Genomic DNA, 15,341 nt, shown 5'->3' on the forward strand with positions numbered 1-15,341 from the left:
ACACAGGGAACCCATGGTAAGGGGGTGAGGGCATGATGTGGGGTGGGGCCAGATCACACATGGTGGTGCAGCCGATGGGAGCTGGGAGTTTACAGAAGGTCATTCTGGCCACAGGGTGGAAAATGGTGGATGGGGAATGGAGGAGTTGCAGGGAAACGCTTTAGGAGAGAAAGAGTGGTAGTTTGGACTAGGGTGGAAGTGATGGATGGGAGATTTTGGTGGATCTGAGTGCACTTCAGGAAATCAAATCGGCAAGACTCTGAGGTGGATCCGATACGGAGGTGAGGCAGAGGGGAGGTATCATGAATGAGGATTTTTAATATGTGCTCATTAGATGGATGTGTAATGTTGGCATCACTGAGATAAGGGTAAAATCATGGACTAGTTTTCCTGCTGTGTATGTGTGTGATGGGAGTGGGGTTGGGATAGCACCTTGTGTTCTGCAATTTTTGCACCCAAAAATAAAGGCAGAATTTGTGATCCACATGAGTTTGTAAAAAACCTTCTCCCCACGTGCTATATGGCAGTTGGGAATGACAATAAAACATCCCCATGGGCTTTTCCCTTGTTTCACAGTGTAATCTTTGAGGACGGTACCAATTTCCTAATACTTCACATTCAACAACAAAAAAATGCTACTTAACATTGTTAAAGTTTGATTTGAGTAAAATTCAAAACAGTTTCCCTGGCCAGTTGCCATTTTGAAAATCAATCCCACATTTCAGGTTTGATGGCTGCCTCCTCCATCTGAGAGTATTTAAAAACTCTGAACAGAGTTGATAGAAAAATTATTTTCAAGGAAGTGTCATTTATGAGTTCTCATTGCAGCATTATACAATGGGGAATGTTTGAACAACCTAACTGCCCAACTGTAGGCGTTAAAGCTGTGGGTCCTAACATAGGATGGAAACAAGGGATGCAGGGGAAGGCAACATTTAAGGTAGCATTCACTTTCAGGTACCCAGTTTGCATTTGCACAGCCCTGAGAGCCAGTGACTCCTTAAATCATGTGCCTGGGCACCTCACCTGCCTTGTGCCAGTCTAAGCCCAGGGAAATACTGTGCAGTCATTTGAGATTGGCCCAGTAAACAACATTCAGCGACAAAGGGCAGTGGTCACACTATATTGTTAGGTGGAGATAATATCTGAAATAGAACCCCAGATGTGTTTCTCCAAGTGTCCAGAAGAAGAGTCTGGAAAGATATACACTAAAATGCTTATTTATTTTGAGGGAGTATTTTCTCTATAATTTGTGTATTTTTATATTGTCTATTTTTTCTACACTAAATGATGAACTCTTACTACTTTTATAAAAAGACAAAGGGAAAGCAAGTATCGATACGTACTGATGGCCTTTTACCTGCACATCAGGACAGTTCAATTGCTGCTAAGAGTGGGCAGAGCTGGAATATGGGGGTGAGGGTGGGTCTGATGAGCTTTCTCTGGGAAACTGGAGGGGGTGGGGTCTCTGAGATGTGGAGACCATTTCATCTCTGGGTTCTTTTGGCTGAGCTAGTGGGATGGACCTGCCTGTCCTAATATACACAGCCCAGGATCTGGGAATGTCAGGAGGCAATTGTGACACAGAGGAAGCAAATCTGGCCATGTCCCCGCGGTTCCACCTGATGGCTTTGGAGCTGTAGGGTCACGAGCAAGTCGCTTAACCCTGCTGAGCCTCGGCTTTCTCACCCCAGAAAGGGATCGCCCTGCTTTTCTTCTGTGCATTGCTGTGCAGATTAAATCAGCTCTGACACCCCTACCTGTACAGCAGACCCTTGCGATGTGTCCCAGAAGCACCCCGTCTTCCTGGAATCTTGTAGACTGCCTGGGAAATTACAAGAAGCAGAAAACTTTCATGCTCACCTTGGCTGCAGGAAGTGGAGCCTCTTCTGCTTTGGAGGCTGGCTGACCTTGAGCTTCTAGGTTGCAGTGGGCGGGCAGGCGGGAGTCTGATGTGGCTGGGAGGCCACCCTGCTTGCCATGCTCCTGAGATGACCTTATCTTTGGAGAAGCCCAGAAAGAGGACTTGAGACCCAGGTCTTCCTAAAATGGGGGCCACGGGGCGTTTGGGACTTCGGGGGCAGGTTATGCCATCCCAAGACATCAAGTTCTGTTTGCAAGACCCAAATCACTCAGTTTTGGAAGAAGCAAGTAGATAGCCATATGCGCATATCAGACCTCTGGAGAGCTGGCAAGGCTCCCAGAATGCATATGCTCTGGGCACCTTCTACCACCTTTGGGGAAGGGGATGGTGGGGATTGGAGGGGAAGTGTTTTTTCCATGCTAGGTGGTGTGGTTTCTTCCCGCGCCCTCGCCCTCCCAGCTCTCCACGTCAGGGGCTCTTCAGCTGCCTACAGGGACATGGAATGAGGGCCTGGGTTGTTTTTCACACTGAGTCTTTCATACTCATTGTTCGCTTCTCCATTCACTTCTGTCCTGTCACCTCTGTGTTGTGATTTGCATCATCCTTCACGACAAGGAGGATTCTCATTTCGTGGGCACCTGCCGTGTGCTGGGCTTTGGGGCCCTACCTAGGTCATCTTCCTTAGCCTGCAAAGCGCCCCGGGCAGTGGGAAGTGATGTCCCTATTTTATAGAAGCAAATGGAGGTTCAGAGAGGTGGAGTCCCTGCTCTGAGGTCACACAGCTGTTAGTAAGTAGCAGGGCGCGGATTGAGAGCTGGGTACATCTGACCAAACGTGAAATCCTTTCTCCTTCCTGCTATACCACCCACTCTGACAGCAAAGACCTGTCTCACCTGGGGGGGGGGGGCACTCATGAGGGTGAGGTGGGTTCCATCTGCTCACATGGCATCAGCTAGTCCAGCTCAATCAGGGGAGGCTCTGGGACCCAGAAAGTTCCTGCTTAAAGAAGCAGGTTCCTCTCTCAAGGGGTAGCGTTATTTGTTTTGGTTGCTGTTGCCTGTTTCTCTGCCTCCCTCCATCTCCCTTCCTCCTCCCCCGCCCCGTCTCTTCCCCTCTCTCTCTTTCTTGTTCAGCAGGAAGAGCACTCTTGATGTTATAATTTAGTACTTGCTTGTGTTTCCTTTGAGGACCTGATCTGCACTTTCTGACCCATAGCTGTAGATCAGAGAGCAGCTGTGAATCCACTAGAGGCCAAGGGCACAGACAGTGTGCTGGGAGTGAACTTAGACCCTGAAGGTCCAGAGTATCCTGGCTGTGCTCTGTACTAACAGTGTCCACTGGGGCAAGTTGCCAGGACTTTGCCAGCCTCAGTTTCCTCATCTATAAAATGGGCCCATTTTGTAGGATTGTTGTGATACGTTGAATGTGGTGCTTGGCCTGGGGGGCAGTGTACACTTAGCTGCCACCCTGTTGTTGATGATGACCATTGATTCCACATGCTTATTGATCATACTGAACAAAATAAACACGCTTCCTCCTACCATGGACTTCCTGTTCAAATGGGAAAGAGAGATACTAAGCAAATTAACAACTAACAAGAAAATTTCAAATGGTAACGAAGTAACTATTCCAGTGGCGTGTTAGTGAATGCTTAACATCCACTTCTCTCTAAAATAAAGAGCCCCGATTTGTAGCATTTGCCACTTTTTGTGTTGTGTAAATATTCTCATTGTGGCTGATTTCAGGCTACTAAAGTGATGTCTAATGGCTCCTAAAATTCCTGAAAATTTAACCAACTGACTCTTGCAAGGCCGAAAGAGCTGGCTCCAGCACTAGGTGTATGTAAATCATATGGTTTGGGAAAGACCTGAAGATCTGAGAGCTAACTGTACCAGTGGAAGAGCATGCCAGCAGAGAAGATGGCTGTGCAAAGGCCCTGAGTTGGAGAGAGCTTGGTGTGCTCAGGGAACAGAAGGATGGCTGGTTGTTGGCAGGAGCCTAATGGAGTGGAAGGACAGGAAATAGAAGCTGGGCTGTTGGAAGCCTCATAGACCATGGTACCAAGTTTGGATTTTATTCTCTGGCCACAGGAAGTCTTTGGAGGGTTGTAAGCAAGGGAACCTCTGGGTCCGATTTGCATTTTTTAAAGATCAGTGGGCTGTTCTGTTAAAGACCAGCAAGAGGTCAGTGAGGGAGCGGTGGTGGTCACTCAAGGGAGAGGCAGTGGTGGCCTGGACTAGCGTGTCATCAGGGGAAGGCACGGAGGTGGATGGACTCAGGTAGAGCCTTGGGGACGTGACAGATTTTACCTCCAGGTGTTCTGTGGCTGTTTACCCTGAGTACACGCAGCCTACGATTTCTGTTCTTAGATCACGGGAGGCGGAAGGAACCTCATACCATTAGGGTCACTGTCTACCTACCTACCTACCCGCTTCCTTGATTCTAAGTGATACTGTGTTTACCACTTCCTGGTAAATCCAGGACAGGAGGTGAGGAGGGATATTTATCTTGGGTCCAAATGCAAAGCAAGAACAACAAAAATGAAATCTCTTCTCAACACTGCCCTTCCTCCTTTGATTTTTGTCACGAACAGTACCCTGTTCTTCAATTTGCATGGGGGAGAAAGATAAGAGACTGACTTCATTTCCACCTTTGCCCAAGGGTGCCTCTCGGGTGTGTATAAGACCCGTATGTAAATGTTGCGGGTGTCAGCCTGACAGGTTATGAAGAAGGTTGCCATCTGGCTCTGCTCCACCCTTAGCTTGCCTCTTGGTCTAGCGTTTAGAGGGGCACAAGAGGACGCCGTCTTTCTGGACCCGCGTTGTCTGAAAGAACTTTTCTCGATGATGGAAACATCCTGTGTCTCTGCTCTTCATTACGACACTAGCCAATTGTGGCTACTGAGCACTTGAAAAATGTGGCTCGTGTGACTGAGAAACTGGCATCCATTGAATTTTTGTATCATTTGCTGTACTGGACAGCACAGTTCCAGACCACGTATGATCATCTATTGCCCCGGAGGCTTTGGTTTTTGGCAGTTGACTGGAGATCTTACTGAAATTTTGTAGAACTCAATGGAAGCGTGGGATCTCAGTGAGTTGTCACGTTTCATACCCCCACCCCACCCCCACCCAAGTGCAGAGAGAGGAGCAGAGGCACAGAAAGATGACAGGATTTGCCCAGCATTTCTCAGCTGGGGAGTGCCAAGGCAGGAACCCACCTTCTAACTCTTAGCTCAACATCCTTTTTTCTTTCCTTATGTATAATTTTCAAAACCAATGTTAAATTTCCCAAGTTTCCAGGCAGCTCTTCTGCCTATACTTTTGTGGATAAAGTTTGACCACCTTCTCAACCTTGATCTCCTCCTCCATTCCTAGAAGTGATCACCGTGTGGTCAGTTTGGAGTGCATCCTTCCACACCTTTTCTTATTGCATTTACATGACTATAAATGGATGGATTGAAAACATTCAGCATTAAAAAGAAAAAATAAGTTGTACCCTGCTATCCACATTTTTTTTTTTTACAAATTGCTTTTCTCTTTCAATAGTATGTCTTAGATCTTCTGGGGCAAGTTCATAGATCTCTACCATACTGGTTTTTTTAACTGTTGCAGTCTTTCATAGCCTGGACATGTCATATTACTCATAAGCCTAATTGATGAAACTGTGCACTCTCTGTTCGTGTTAGTAAACGTTTTTGTGCATATCTCCTGCACGCACAACATTTCATCTGGGGTACATATGAGAAGTGGATTTATTAGGTCATAGGGAATATGTTTTTTTAATTTTAATAGCTGCTACTCCAAAAATAGTTATACCAGTTTATGTTCCTATCAGCTATGGGAGAGTGTCTGTGTCCTTACAGCCTCCAAAACGCTTGATATTATCAAATATCTACATGGGTGTGCATCTAATGGTCCAAAAATGATATCTCATAGTTGTGTAATTTGTATTTTCCTGTTTACAAGGCAAGTTGAACATCTTTTCTGTGCTAATGGTCGCTTATTTTTCTGTGAATTGCCTGTTCAAATCTCTTGTCCACTTTTCTGTTGGGCCGTTTTATTAATTCATTCAGCGCATATGTACTAGAATGCCTACCGTGTGCCAGGCGTTATTCTAGGTGCTAGGGATTCTGTGACAAGTTAAATAGACATCCCTGCCCCCAACAAGGTGATAGTCTAGTTGCAGGAGAAAGACCTAAGAAAAAGGAATTGAGGAACTATATAGTATGTTTTATGGGATAAAAAGAAGGGAAAGGAGCAAGGGAGAGCCACTAGGGGTAGGACTCGATTTTAAATAGGGTGGCCAGGAATCTTGTCCTTTACTTACTCACTTGTAGGCCTTCTTTATGCAGTCTATGTATAAATCCTTTACCTATTATATGTTATACATGTTTTCTTCCAGTTGTTAATTTTCTTTCAGCTTAGATGATGTTACTTTTGCCTTGCTCTTTTTTAAAATTATAAAATCTAACTTGTTAATTGGAATATAGTCATATAAAAACCGAAAGTTCCTCCTTCTGCTCTTTCTAGGCAGCCATTGTCAAGAGCTCTGGTTTATCTTTTCCAATTATTTTCTCTTCTCCCTGTCACCCCCTGACCCCCCAATCACCAATGAAGCATAGTTTCTGGCTGTTTCTCCATAAATGCAATTCTGATCTATCACATTCTTTCTCACGGCTGCTTAGTATTCCATTTTAGAGAAGATCCCTGTAATTTATCCAAACATTCCCCTCTGGCGGGACATGCAGGTTGCTTCCAGTTCTCCGTGCCTCTAGACATAGCTGCAATCCTGTGTCCTTTCTGCTGCTCAGGAGCTCCTCTGATCATTTTTGTTGGTTACCTATAGCCAGCATACCCTGTATGGTATTTGGGCTGTAATAATTTGATTTTGTTTCCTTCCCCTCAGCTCCACGGCTACATGGAAAACAAGCCGCTGGGGCTTCAGATCTTCATTGGGACGGCTGACGAGCGCATCCTTAAGCCCCACGCCTTCTACCAGGTCCACCGGATCACGGGGAAGACCGTCACCACCACCAGCTACGAGAAGATTGTGGGCAACACTAAAGTCCTGGAGATTCCGCTGGAGCCAAAGAACAACATGAGGGCAACGTAAGGGCTGGGGGCCGAGGGCTGCGGGTCTTCACGGGGAAGTGAGTGGGGCCAAGTGGCAGGGATTTGGGAGAGGATGGAGTTGATGCAAGCAGCTATGGACGGTGGTTCCCAATTTGTGATGGGCCCACAGAGGCGTCTGTTTTAAAAGTTTCCGTTTTAAAAGTTCTAGACCTGGATATTTTTCATGTGTATTAAGAGGAAGAATACTTATACATCTTTGGATTATCTTGCTTGGGATGAGGCTAGATTTATTGACGTTAAAAATTTATTTGACTTAAGGCAAATTATTAAACAGCAATGCAGATAGGTCTAACCTCACAGAGCTAATATGCACATGGCTAAAATGTGGGAAACATTGCACCCGTGTGTTGGAGTTGAAAAAACTTTATTAGAGAATAATCTCAAACATGAAAACTGCAAGCATCGTACAAAGAACTCCTGTTACCCTCTTCGCTCAGATTGACCAGTTGTTAACATTTCCCACCTTTGTTTTATTACTGTTTTTCTCCCCCTCTATTTTTTCCTGAACCAGTTGAGAGTTAGTTGCAGACATCATGCCTTTTTACTTTGAAATGCTTGACCATGCATTTCCTAAGAACGAGAGTGTCTCTTACGTGACCACGGTACATTTATCAAATTCAAGGTATTTTATGTCCATACACTACTCTTACTATTGCGTAGTCCATAATCAGTTTTTCCCAGTTGTGTATTTGAGTTTTTCAGATACTTTTGAGAGTAGAAAAGTTGGCATGCAAAATCTCCCTACAGAAGTAATTTCCACTGGGCTATTCCGCTGATTGCTTTGTGTTTTACCCCCATTTTGGTCTCAATTCCTGGCTGAAATATTCATCTGTGTATTGCAATCCCCCCGCCCCTTGTGGGTGACCTTTCCTGCTCCCTGAGACAGTTGGTTGTCAATGGGGTTCTCAACTTTCCTGCAGCATCGACTGTGCTGGGATTCTGAAGCTGAGAAATGCAGACATTGAGCTGCGGAAAGGCGAGACGGACATCGGGAGGAAGAACACGCGGGTGAGGCTGGTGTTCCGGGTGCACATCCCAGAGTCCAGCGGAAGGATCGTCTCCTTGCAGACGGCATCGAACCCCATCGAGTGCTGTAAGTTGGGTTCTGGGCAGGGCCGGTCTTTGGCAAGTGCACTGTACCTGACCTTCCAGCCTGGGTGCTGTAGCCTGGGCAGGGTACCCAGCAAGAATGTATAGGACCCACAGGGATCAGCAGTGGCCCAAGATGATCAAAGGGACCAGAGACAGAGCACATTTCAGGGTTTCTCTCTGCTTCTATTTACTTGTGGAGGGTTTGGTGTAAAAAAAAAAATAATATGGCTGATAAGTAGCCTACATCTTGGTTTAGAAGATTTAAAATGTATAAATGTGCTGGTCTCAAAAGGGGTAGATGCAGTTGGGGTGAGTTCACTGTACTTAGTGTCCTCTTTTTTCTTTTTTTCCTCTTCTTTCAATAGAGTAATAATAATATCAGAGCAGCTCTCGCTTACTGCACTGTGACTCCAGCAGTCACTGGGCTAACTGCTCAGTGTGCAGTACTCTTTAAATACTCACAGCAGTTCTTGGCAGTAACTGGTGTCATGATGCCCATTTTAGAGAAGAGGAGGGAGAGAAATGAGGTGCTGGGTAACTTGTCCCTGCTGGGATTTGAGCAGGAGCTTTGGCATGCAGGAACCACACGTCCTCATCACCCTCAGCCCATCCCTGGGTGTTTACTGAGAATCTGTCAGTGTCTTGTGCTGTGCTGGGGGCCTGCAGATGAGCAAGATGTTTTCTCTGTCCTCAATGAACTTACAGTCTGGTGGCGATAAAGACACCCAAACAAAGATACAGAAGATTTTCAGAATCCAGTACAGAGTGGCCAAGGTCTGCTGTTTGGAAAGGCTCTGAGCAGAGACCTGGCCTAGCTCCACCAGGCTTCAAAAGAAGAAATCACTTTGAGATCATTCTTAGGTACTTTGGGCAAGTTTGTTGTTGGATTTTGTAGTTAGACATGACAGAGCTTATTGTCTGCTCAGTTTCTGAGAGCTTAGAAGTCATTTTTAAAAGCATAAAGAAGGAAAGAAGTAAACATTGTTCCAGAAACAAAGGCTGTTTATATTACTTTTAAAGTCTTGTTCTTCTAAGAATATTTTTTACATTGTTACAGTAATGTTCCATATTCAATTATGTTTCAGGGTTTTTCCCCCCCTTTTTACTGGACATTTTACCATAATTAGGTGTCACAAAGTCAGCTGCCTACGGAGACCAGGGAGGTCGTGGACATGAGTGGGGTGGGCTGGGTGGGAAGTAGTAGGTAGTGGTGGAGACTGGGACCCAGGATGACATGTTCCCCACCTAAATGGGCTGCTGTTACTCAAATCCAGCCACTGTTTCCATGTGGCAGTGTTGACTCAGTGTGGCCAAATCTTCTGATTTTTAAAAATTAATTTATATATTTATTTTCATTGGCTGTGTTGTGTCTTCGTTGCCGTGCACGGGCCCTCTAGTTGTGGCGAGTGGGGGCTTCTCATTGCAGTGGCTTCTCTTGTTGCAAAGCACAGGCTCTAGGCGTGGGCTTCAGTAGTTGTGGCTCACAGGCTCTAGAGCACAGGCTCAGTAGTTGTGGCGCATGGGCTTAGTTTCTCCAGGTCATGTGGGATCTTCCTGGACCAGGGATCGAACCCACGTCCCCTGCATTGGCAGGCAGATTCTTAACCACTGCGCCACCAGGAAAGTCTCTGATTTTTTTAAAAGATAAACCAATAATCTCCTGATTTTTAAAAAGTGGCAACAAATTCAAAATACTCTGTAGGTCAGCTGCAAACTGCCTGTGGCTTGGATTCATCAGAGGTAGTCTTAATCAGATATTAATGAGGAAACGGAAAGTATGAATATTTTATGCGGGAAGGGTTGAGGAGGACTGGCCCTCGACCAGCAGGGGGACAGGGTGGACCCGCTTCGGGAGAGAAGCCAGAACTTGGTCTTGGTTGGTCTTTGGAAAAGGATGAAGGAGACCTGTGATTTCTTCCAGGCCGGTGAGTCAGAATGGGGATCAGGCTGAATGTGGTGGTGAGTTTCTGCTCTAATGTTAGAGGAGAAAGACCCAGCGGCAGACAACAAGGGAAAACAAGTGTTCAAAAAACATCATCTCAGAAACACTGGAATTCCCCTCCTCTGCCCAACAGACCCCACCCCTGTCCCCCAAGTGCTAGTCATGGTGGCTGCCCCACCCTGGTCTTGGTTTTGAACATCTCAAGATGTTTGGGGAAGGAAACTCAGGCTCTTCCTCAGTGATTTGGGGGATTTTGAGAAGATAAGGTCTCGCCTTTCTGGCAAATGACTCAGTCTCCAGGATGGGGCTGTGGTTTGTAGCAAGGTGGGGATCAGGAGGCCACGGGAGGGACCGTGTACAGGAGCTCCTGTTCCTCTCTGTTTTGGGGTCCTTCAGGTCATCGTATCTCCTGTTGATCTGAGACTTTTAAGGATCATCACTGACTGCATGCACCTCCAGCAAGATCCTCAGGGTGTTAAAAAGTTGTTTGAACTTTGAACACAGTGGTTTTTTTTTTCCCCTCTATTCTTATAAAAAAGCATTTGGCTGATTCAACTACTGTGCTTTGACAGATAAGGAAACTGAGACTTTCTTGGTAAGGTGATTCACTCATTTTTACTTGGTAGGTAGCACAGGCAGAGTCTCCAACTTTCTAGTTCTGTGAAATATCTTCTTTTGGTTTCTATAACACCAGGCTTTCTGGCAATACCAAACGGAGCCAGCAATGGGCCCCTTTCCCTCTCACAGAGGAAAGACAGAGTCTTCAGTCATTTTTATCTCCTTCTTAGTTCTGTTTTCCTGGCTCAGTGCCTAGCAGTTCCATCAATATTTAAGGACTAATTGACTTACTGTTTGTTTGATCCTTAGGGAGATATTCGATATTTGTTGACAAATTAGTCCATGACATGTATTGACACAGTAGGTGTACAATAAATATTTGTTGACTAATTGGCTTTGTGTCCACCCCTTGGGGAAGATGGGTTGATAAGAAAAATACTCAGTGGGCTAGTGCTTATTTGCAAAGCTAACTTATTTGCTGTGGAGGTGTCTTTTATGTGACGTCTCAGGGATCAAGGGTGAGTTCTCAGAATCTAGTAGAAAAGTCTTGAACAAGCCACTGGGGGCCACTCTTTGGAAAGTGGACTTACTTTCTAGAAAGGCAGATTCCTTCTATTTATTTACCGTCCAGTGTGCCCAAGGTCAAATCTCACCTGTGCACGAAGGGATGCCACATGTTTTTAGCCTTCTATTTCTGCTAGATCTTTGGTGTTGCCAAGGAGGTCCTTTGAGTTCCCTCCCCTATTCTCAGCAGAGAGTATTTCAAACATTTTCCAGTCTCCCAGGCTCTGGAGGCCACCCCCACCTGCATCCCACTGCAGGCAGATAACCTGCCTCCCACTTGTAGGAGAACATGGAAGAGGTCAGAAGGGAACCACCCTTATTTTGCCCGATAGAAAACCTACACACGGTTGCAGCTGGGGGCAGCCTTTCATCCTCGGGGACCCTTGAAATGGGACAGTTCTTCTCCCCCGACCCCAAGCCCTGGGGTCCTCAGAGGTGTCAGCTTCAACTCCAAGATCCCCGTGATGGTAGAGCCCTTGCTTTCCTCTTGTGTGAGATTCCCAGGGCTGGCGAAGCCAATTACCACCACCTACGAGCCTTCCAGCAACAGAAATTGATTCTCTCACAGATCTGGAGGCCACAAGCCCAAAATCAAGGTGTTGTCAGGGTTGGGTCATTCTGAGAGGTCCTGAGGGAGACTTTTCCAGGCTCCTCTCCTGGCTTCCGCTGGTGGCCAGTGGTTACCGGCATTCCTTGTAGATGCGTCACTCCAGTGTCTGCCACCATCTTCACATGGCCTTCTCTGTGTGCCCTTTTTTTGTCTCTCATATGACACTCTCATTGGCTTAGCCGCCCTCCCCCCCCACCCCGTAATCTGGGGTGATTTCATCTCCATCCATATTTACATCATCGAAGGCCCTGTTTCCAAATGAGGTTACATTCTAAGGTTCTGGGTGGGCAGGAAGTTTGTTTTTGTTTTTTAATTGTACTTCTTTATTTTTATAAATGTATTTATTGGCTGTGTTGGGTCTTCGTTGCTGCGCACAGGCTTTCCCTAGTTGTGGCAAGCAGGGCACTACTCTTCATTGTGGTGCGTGGGCTTCTCTTGTTGAGGAGCACGGGCTCCAGGCATGTGGGCTTCAGCAGCTGAGACGTGTGAGCTCAGTAGTTGCAGCATGTGAGCTCAGTAGTTGTGGCTCACGGGCTTAGTTGCCCTGCAGCATGTGGGATCTTATTGCCCCGACCAGGGATCGAACCAGCGTCTCCTGCATTGCAAGGCAGATTCTTCACCACTGGACCACCAGGGAAGTCCCAGGAAGTCTTGCCAGGGGCTCAGTTCAACCCACTACACCTCCTCAGCTGCATTTCTTGGCTTCACTCTCGTCTCTGCTCCTCAATTCCCAGATCCACGGGGGTCTTCCTGTGGCTCCTAGGCTTTCACCTGTGCTGTCATCTCCATCCAGAACAGTCTTAGCTGCATGTGGGAATCACCTGGGGACCTTGAGGAAAAATACGATGCCCAGTTCCCACCCCAGAAGCACTGATTCAGTTGGTCTGCAGTGAGGTCTGGGCCCAGAGACTTTCAGAGGCGCCCAGTGATTCTGACCCTCAGAGAAGTTAGAGACCCACTGCCCCCGCCCCTCACCCTATCCTTCAGTTACTCAGTTAACCTCTCCTTATCCAAGGTCCCTGTTTAGATGGCCTTCCTCCAGGAGGAAGCTTGCCCTCACCCCGCAGGGTATGGGGTCCCCTCTCTGTGCACTGATACCCGATTTACTTGTCAGTCTCTCTCAGGTGAGGTTAGGGACCAGTGGGTGTCAGCCAGGGCCTGGCGCATAGCAACTGTCTTGAGAATGTTTGTTGGAAAAAATGAACGTGTGAAAGCAAGCGTCCCCAGGCTGTCCAACGGGAGAGAGAGGCAGCGATGAGACAGAGTGGACGTGTCCACAGGGGCAGATGCCTTGTCTCGAGACAACCTTCCAGGGGTTTTCTCCCTGCCCTGCAAAGGGGCCTCTCTGTTCATCACATTTCTGAAAACACCTAAGGCAATTTCCCACCAAGCCCTGCCCCCTCAGAGCACAGGGTGTAAGTTCACATCACTCGTTCTGCAGGAGTTGGTGGTGTGGGTATGAGGTGCGGACTAGAAAGTGGCTTTTCTCACATGCTCTTTTCAGTCTCTCCCTTTTTGTGAGATAGATATGTTTTCCTGAGATATAATTAAGATACACTACATTGCACAGACCGTAAGTCTTCCGTTCAGTGGTTTTGACAATTGTACCACCACTCAAAGCAAGATACAGGGTGTTTTCCTTCACTCCTGTAAGTTTCCTCCTACCCCTCAGCCTATGCCCCCCTCCTCAGCCCCGCACACAGGCAACCAGTGTTCTGATTTCTGTCACCATAGGTGAGCTTTCCCTGTTCTAGAACTTCATGTGATGGAATAAAAAAACCAGTATGGACTCCTCTGTGTCTGGTTAGTTTTACTTAGCACGATGTTTCTGAGATCCATCACTGTTATTGCGTGACTTAGTGGTTCATTCTTTTTTTTTTTATTGCTGAACAGTATTCAATTGTATGAATATAACAATTGTTTATTTACCACTGATAGACATTTGGGTTGTTTCCGGGGTTTGGAGATCATGAATAAGGCTGCTGTGAACATTCTTCTTCAAGGCCTTTGTGGAAAGATGCTTTCATTTCCTTTGGGTGAATACCCGGGAATGGAGTTGCTGGGTCATGGGGAAAAGTGTATGTTTCAATTTCTGTATTTTCCAAATCGTTTTACACTCTGTACAAGAGTTTCTGAAAATTCCACTTGCTCCCGTGCTCATCAATATTTGGCTTTGTCAGTCTTTCTAATTGTAGCCATTCCGCTGAGTGTAAAATGGTATCTCATTGTGCCTAACCGATAGTTTACATTTCCCTAAAGACTAAGGATGCTGAGCCCTAATCTGTGTGTTTATTGGCTGTCATATACCTTCTTTGGTGAAATGTTTTATCAAAGCTTTTGCCCGTTTTTTATTGGGTTACTCATATTTTTATTGTTAACTTGCGTTAGTTCTTTATGCATTGGGTATGACTCTGTTGTCAGATTTATATTTTATGAATATTTTCCCCCAGTCTGTGGCTTGCCTGTTTACTTTCTAAATTGTGTCTTATTAAGAGCATCAGTATTTTATTTGAATGAAGTCTAAGTTATTATTTTCTTCCCTTTGGGGATTATTGCTCTTTACGTTTCCCCAAGACATCTCTGCCTATCTGAAGACAGCAGACATGTTCTCTTCTGTTTTCTTCTAGAAGGTTTTCGATGCCGGCTTTTAGGTTTAGGGAAACAAACCATCTCAGTTTAATTTTTGTGTATGGTGTGGCAGAGGGTCCAGGTCCATCGTTTTCCATATGGAAACGCAGTTGTTTTATATGCCTTTTACTGAAAGCGAGAGCTTAGGAAACCATAAGACTGTTCCCTCCCTTACCACCTCCCCTTTACTCCTCCACTACCACCTCCTAAGTCTGACGTGGGAGATGGGTGATCACGCAGCAGTGCTTTATGAAAATCCTCAGAATTAGAACAGATGGGAAAATTGATTGTGCTTTGCTTCATAAATCAGAGATGCTTTCGTCCATCTGCTCCGGCCGGAAGCCAGAATGACCCGCATAGTTCTTATGGGCTCCTTAGCATCATTCGTTCAATTAAAACTGTGTTTGGAGTGCATTATATAGTGCTGGGAACTGGGGATCCAGCAGTGAACAAAACACAGTTCTGACCATCATGGAGTCACGTTCTAGTGGGGAAAACCCACAGTGAACAAGCAGGCAAAGACATCATCTCAAACAGAGCTAACTGTCGTGATGAAAATAACAAGGACCATGTGTTGGTGACTTTGCGGGTTGGGGAGCAGCAACCTTAGTTGTGCTGATCAGGGAAGAGCTCTCTGAAGAGATGGTATGTTAACCTGCACCTGAGTGATGGGGGAGCATGGCCCAGCTGGAGGGTAGAGCAGGTGCAAAGGCCCTGAGGCAGGGATAAGCTTGGCGTCATCAGGGAACAGAACTAGAGCCACAAAGGTTGTTCAGAGTGACAGGGGTAGGGAGAGGTGTAGGAGGTGAGGTCTGAGAGGAAGCTTGGGACTTTGGATTTTATTCTAAGTGAAATGGGAAGCCTTGAGTTCTACCTAAGGGACTGGTGTGATGTGATCTATATTTTAAAACTCGTTTAGCACAGTGCCTGGCACAGAGTAGATGCTGA

The 15,341-nt window shown here is 46.2% G+C and overlaps 1 protein-coding gene across 4 annotated transcripts in view; it reads left to right on the forward strand.

Annotated features, from left to right (window-relative positions):
- The window catches only part of NFATC2 (nuclear factor of activated T cells 2), a 154,540-nt gene that overhangs the window by 72,296 nt on the left and 66,903 nt on the right, over nt 1–15,341 (forward strand). For all 4 annotated transcript variants that reach the window (XM_057703013.1, XM_057703011.1, XM_057703012.1 and 1 more), the window contains 2 exons: nt 6,773–6,975; nt 7,920–8,092. In XM_057703013.1, the coding sequence (XP_057558996.1) occupies nt 6,773–6,975; nt 7,920–8,092 (376 nt within the window). The remainder of the gene's footprint in view (nt 1–6,772; nt 6,976–7,919; nt 8,093–15,341) is intronic.

This window comes from Hippopotamus amphibius, chromosome 12, assembly GCF_030028045.1.
Source record: "Hippopotamus amphibius kiboko isolate mHipAmp2 chromosome 12, mHipAmp2.hap2, whole genome shotgun sequence".
In the NCBI taxonomy this organism is placed as follows: domain Eukaryota; kingdom Metazoa; phylum Chordata; class Mammalia; order Artiodactyla; family Hippopotamidae; genus Hippopotamus; species Hippopotamus amphibius.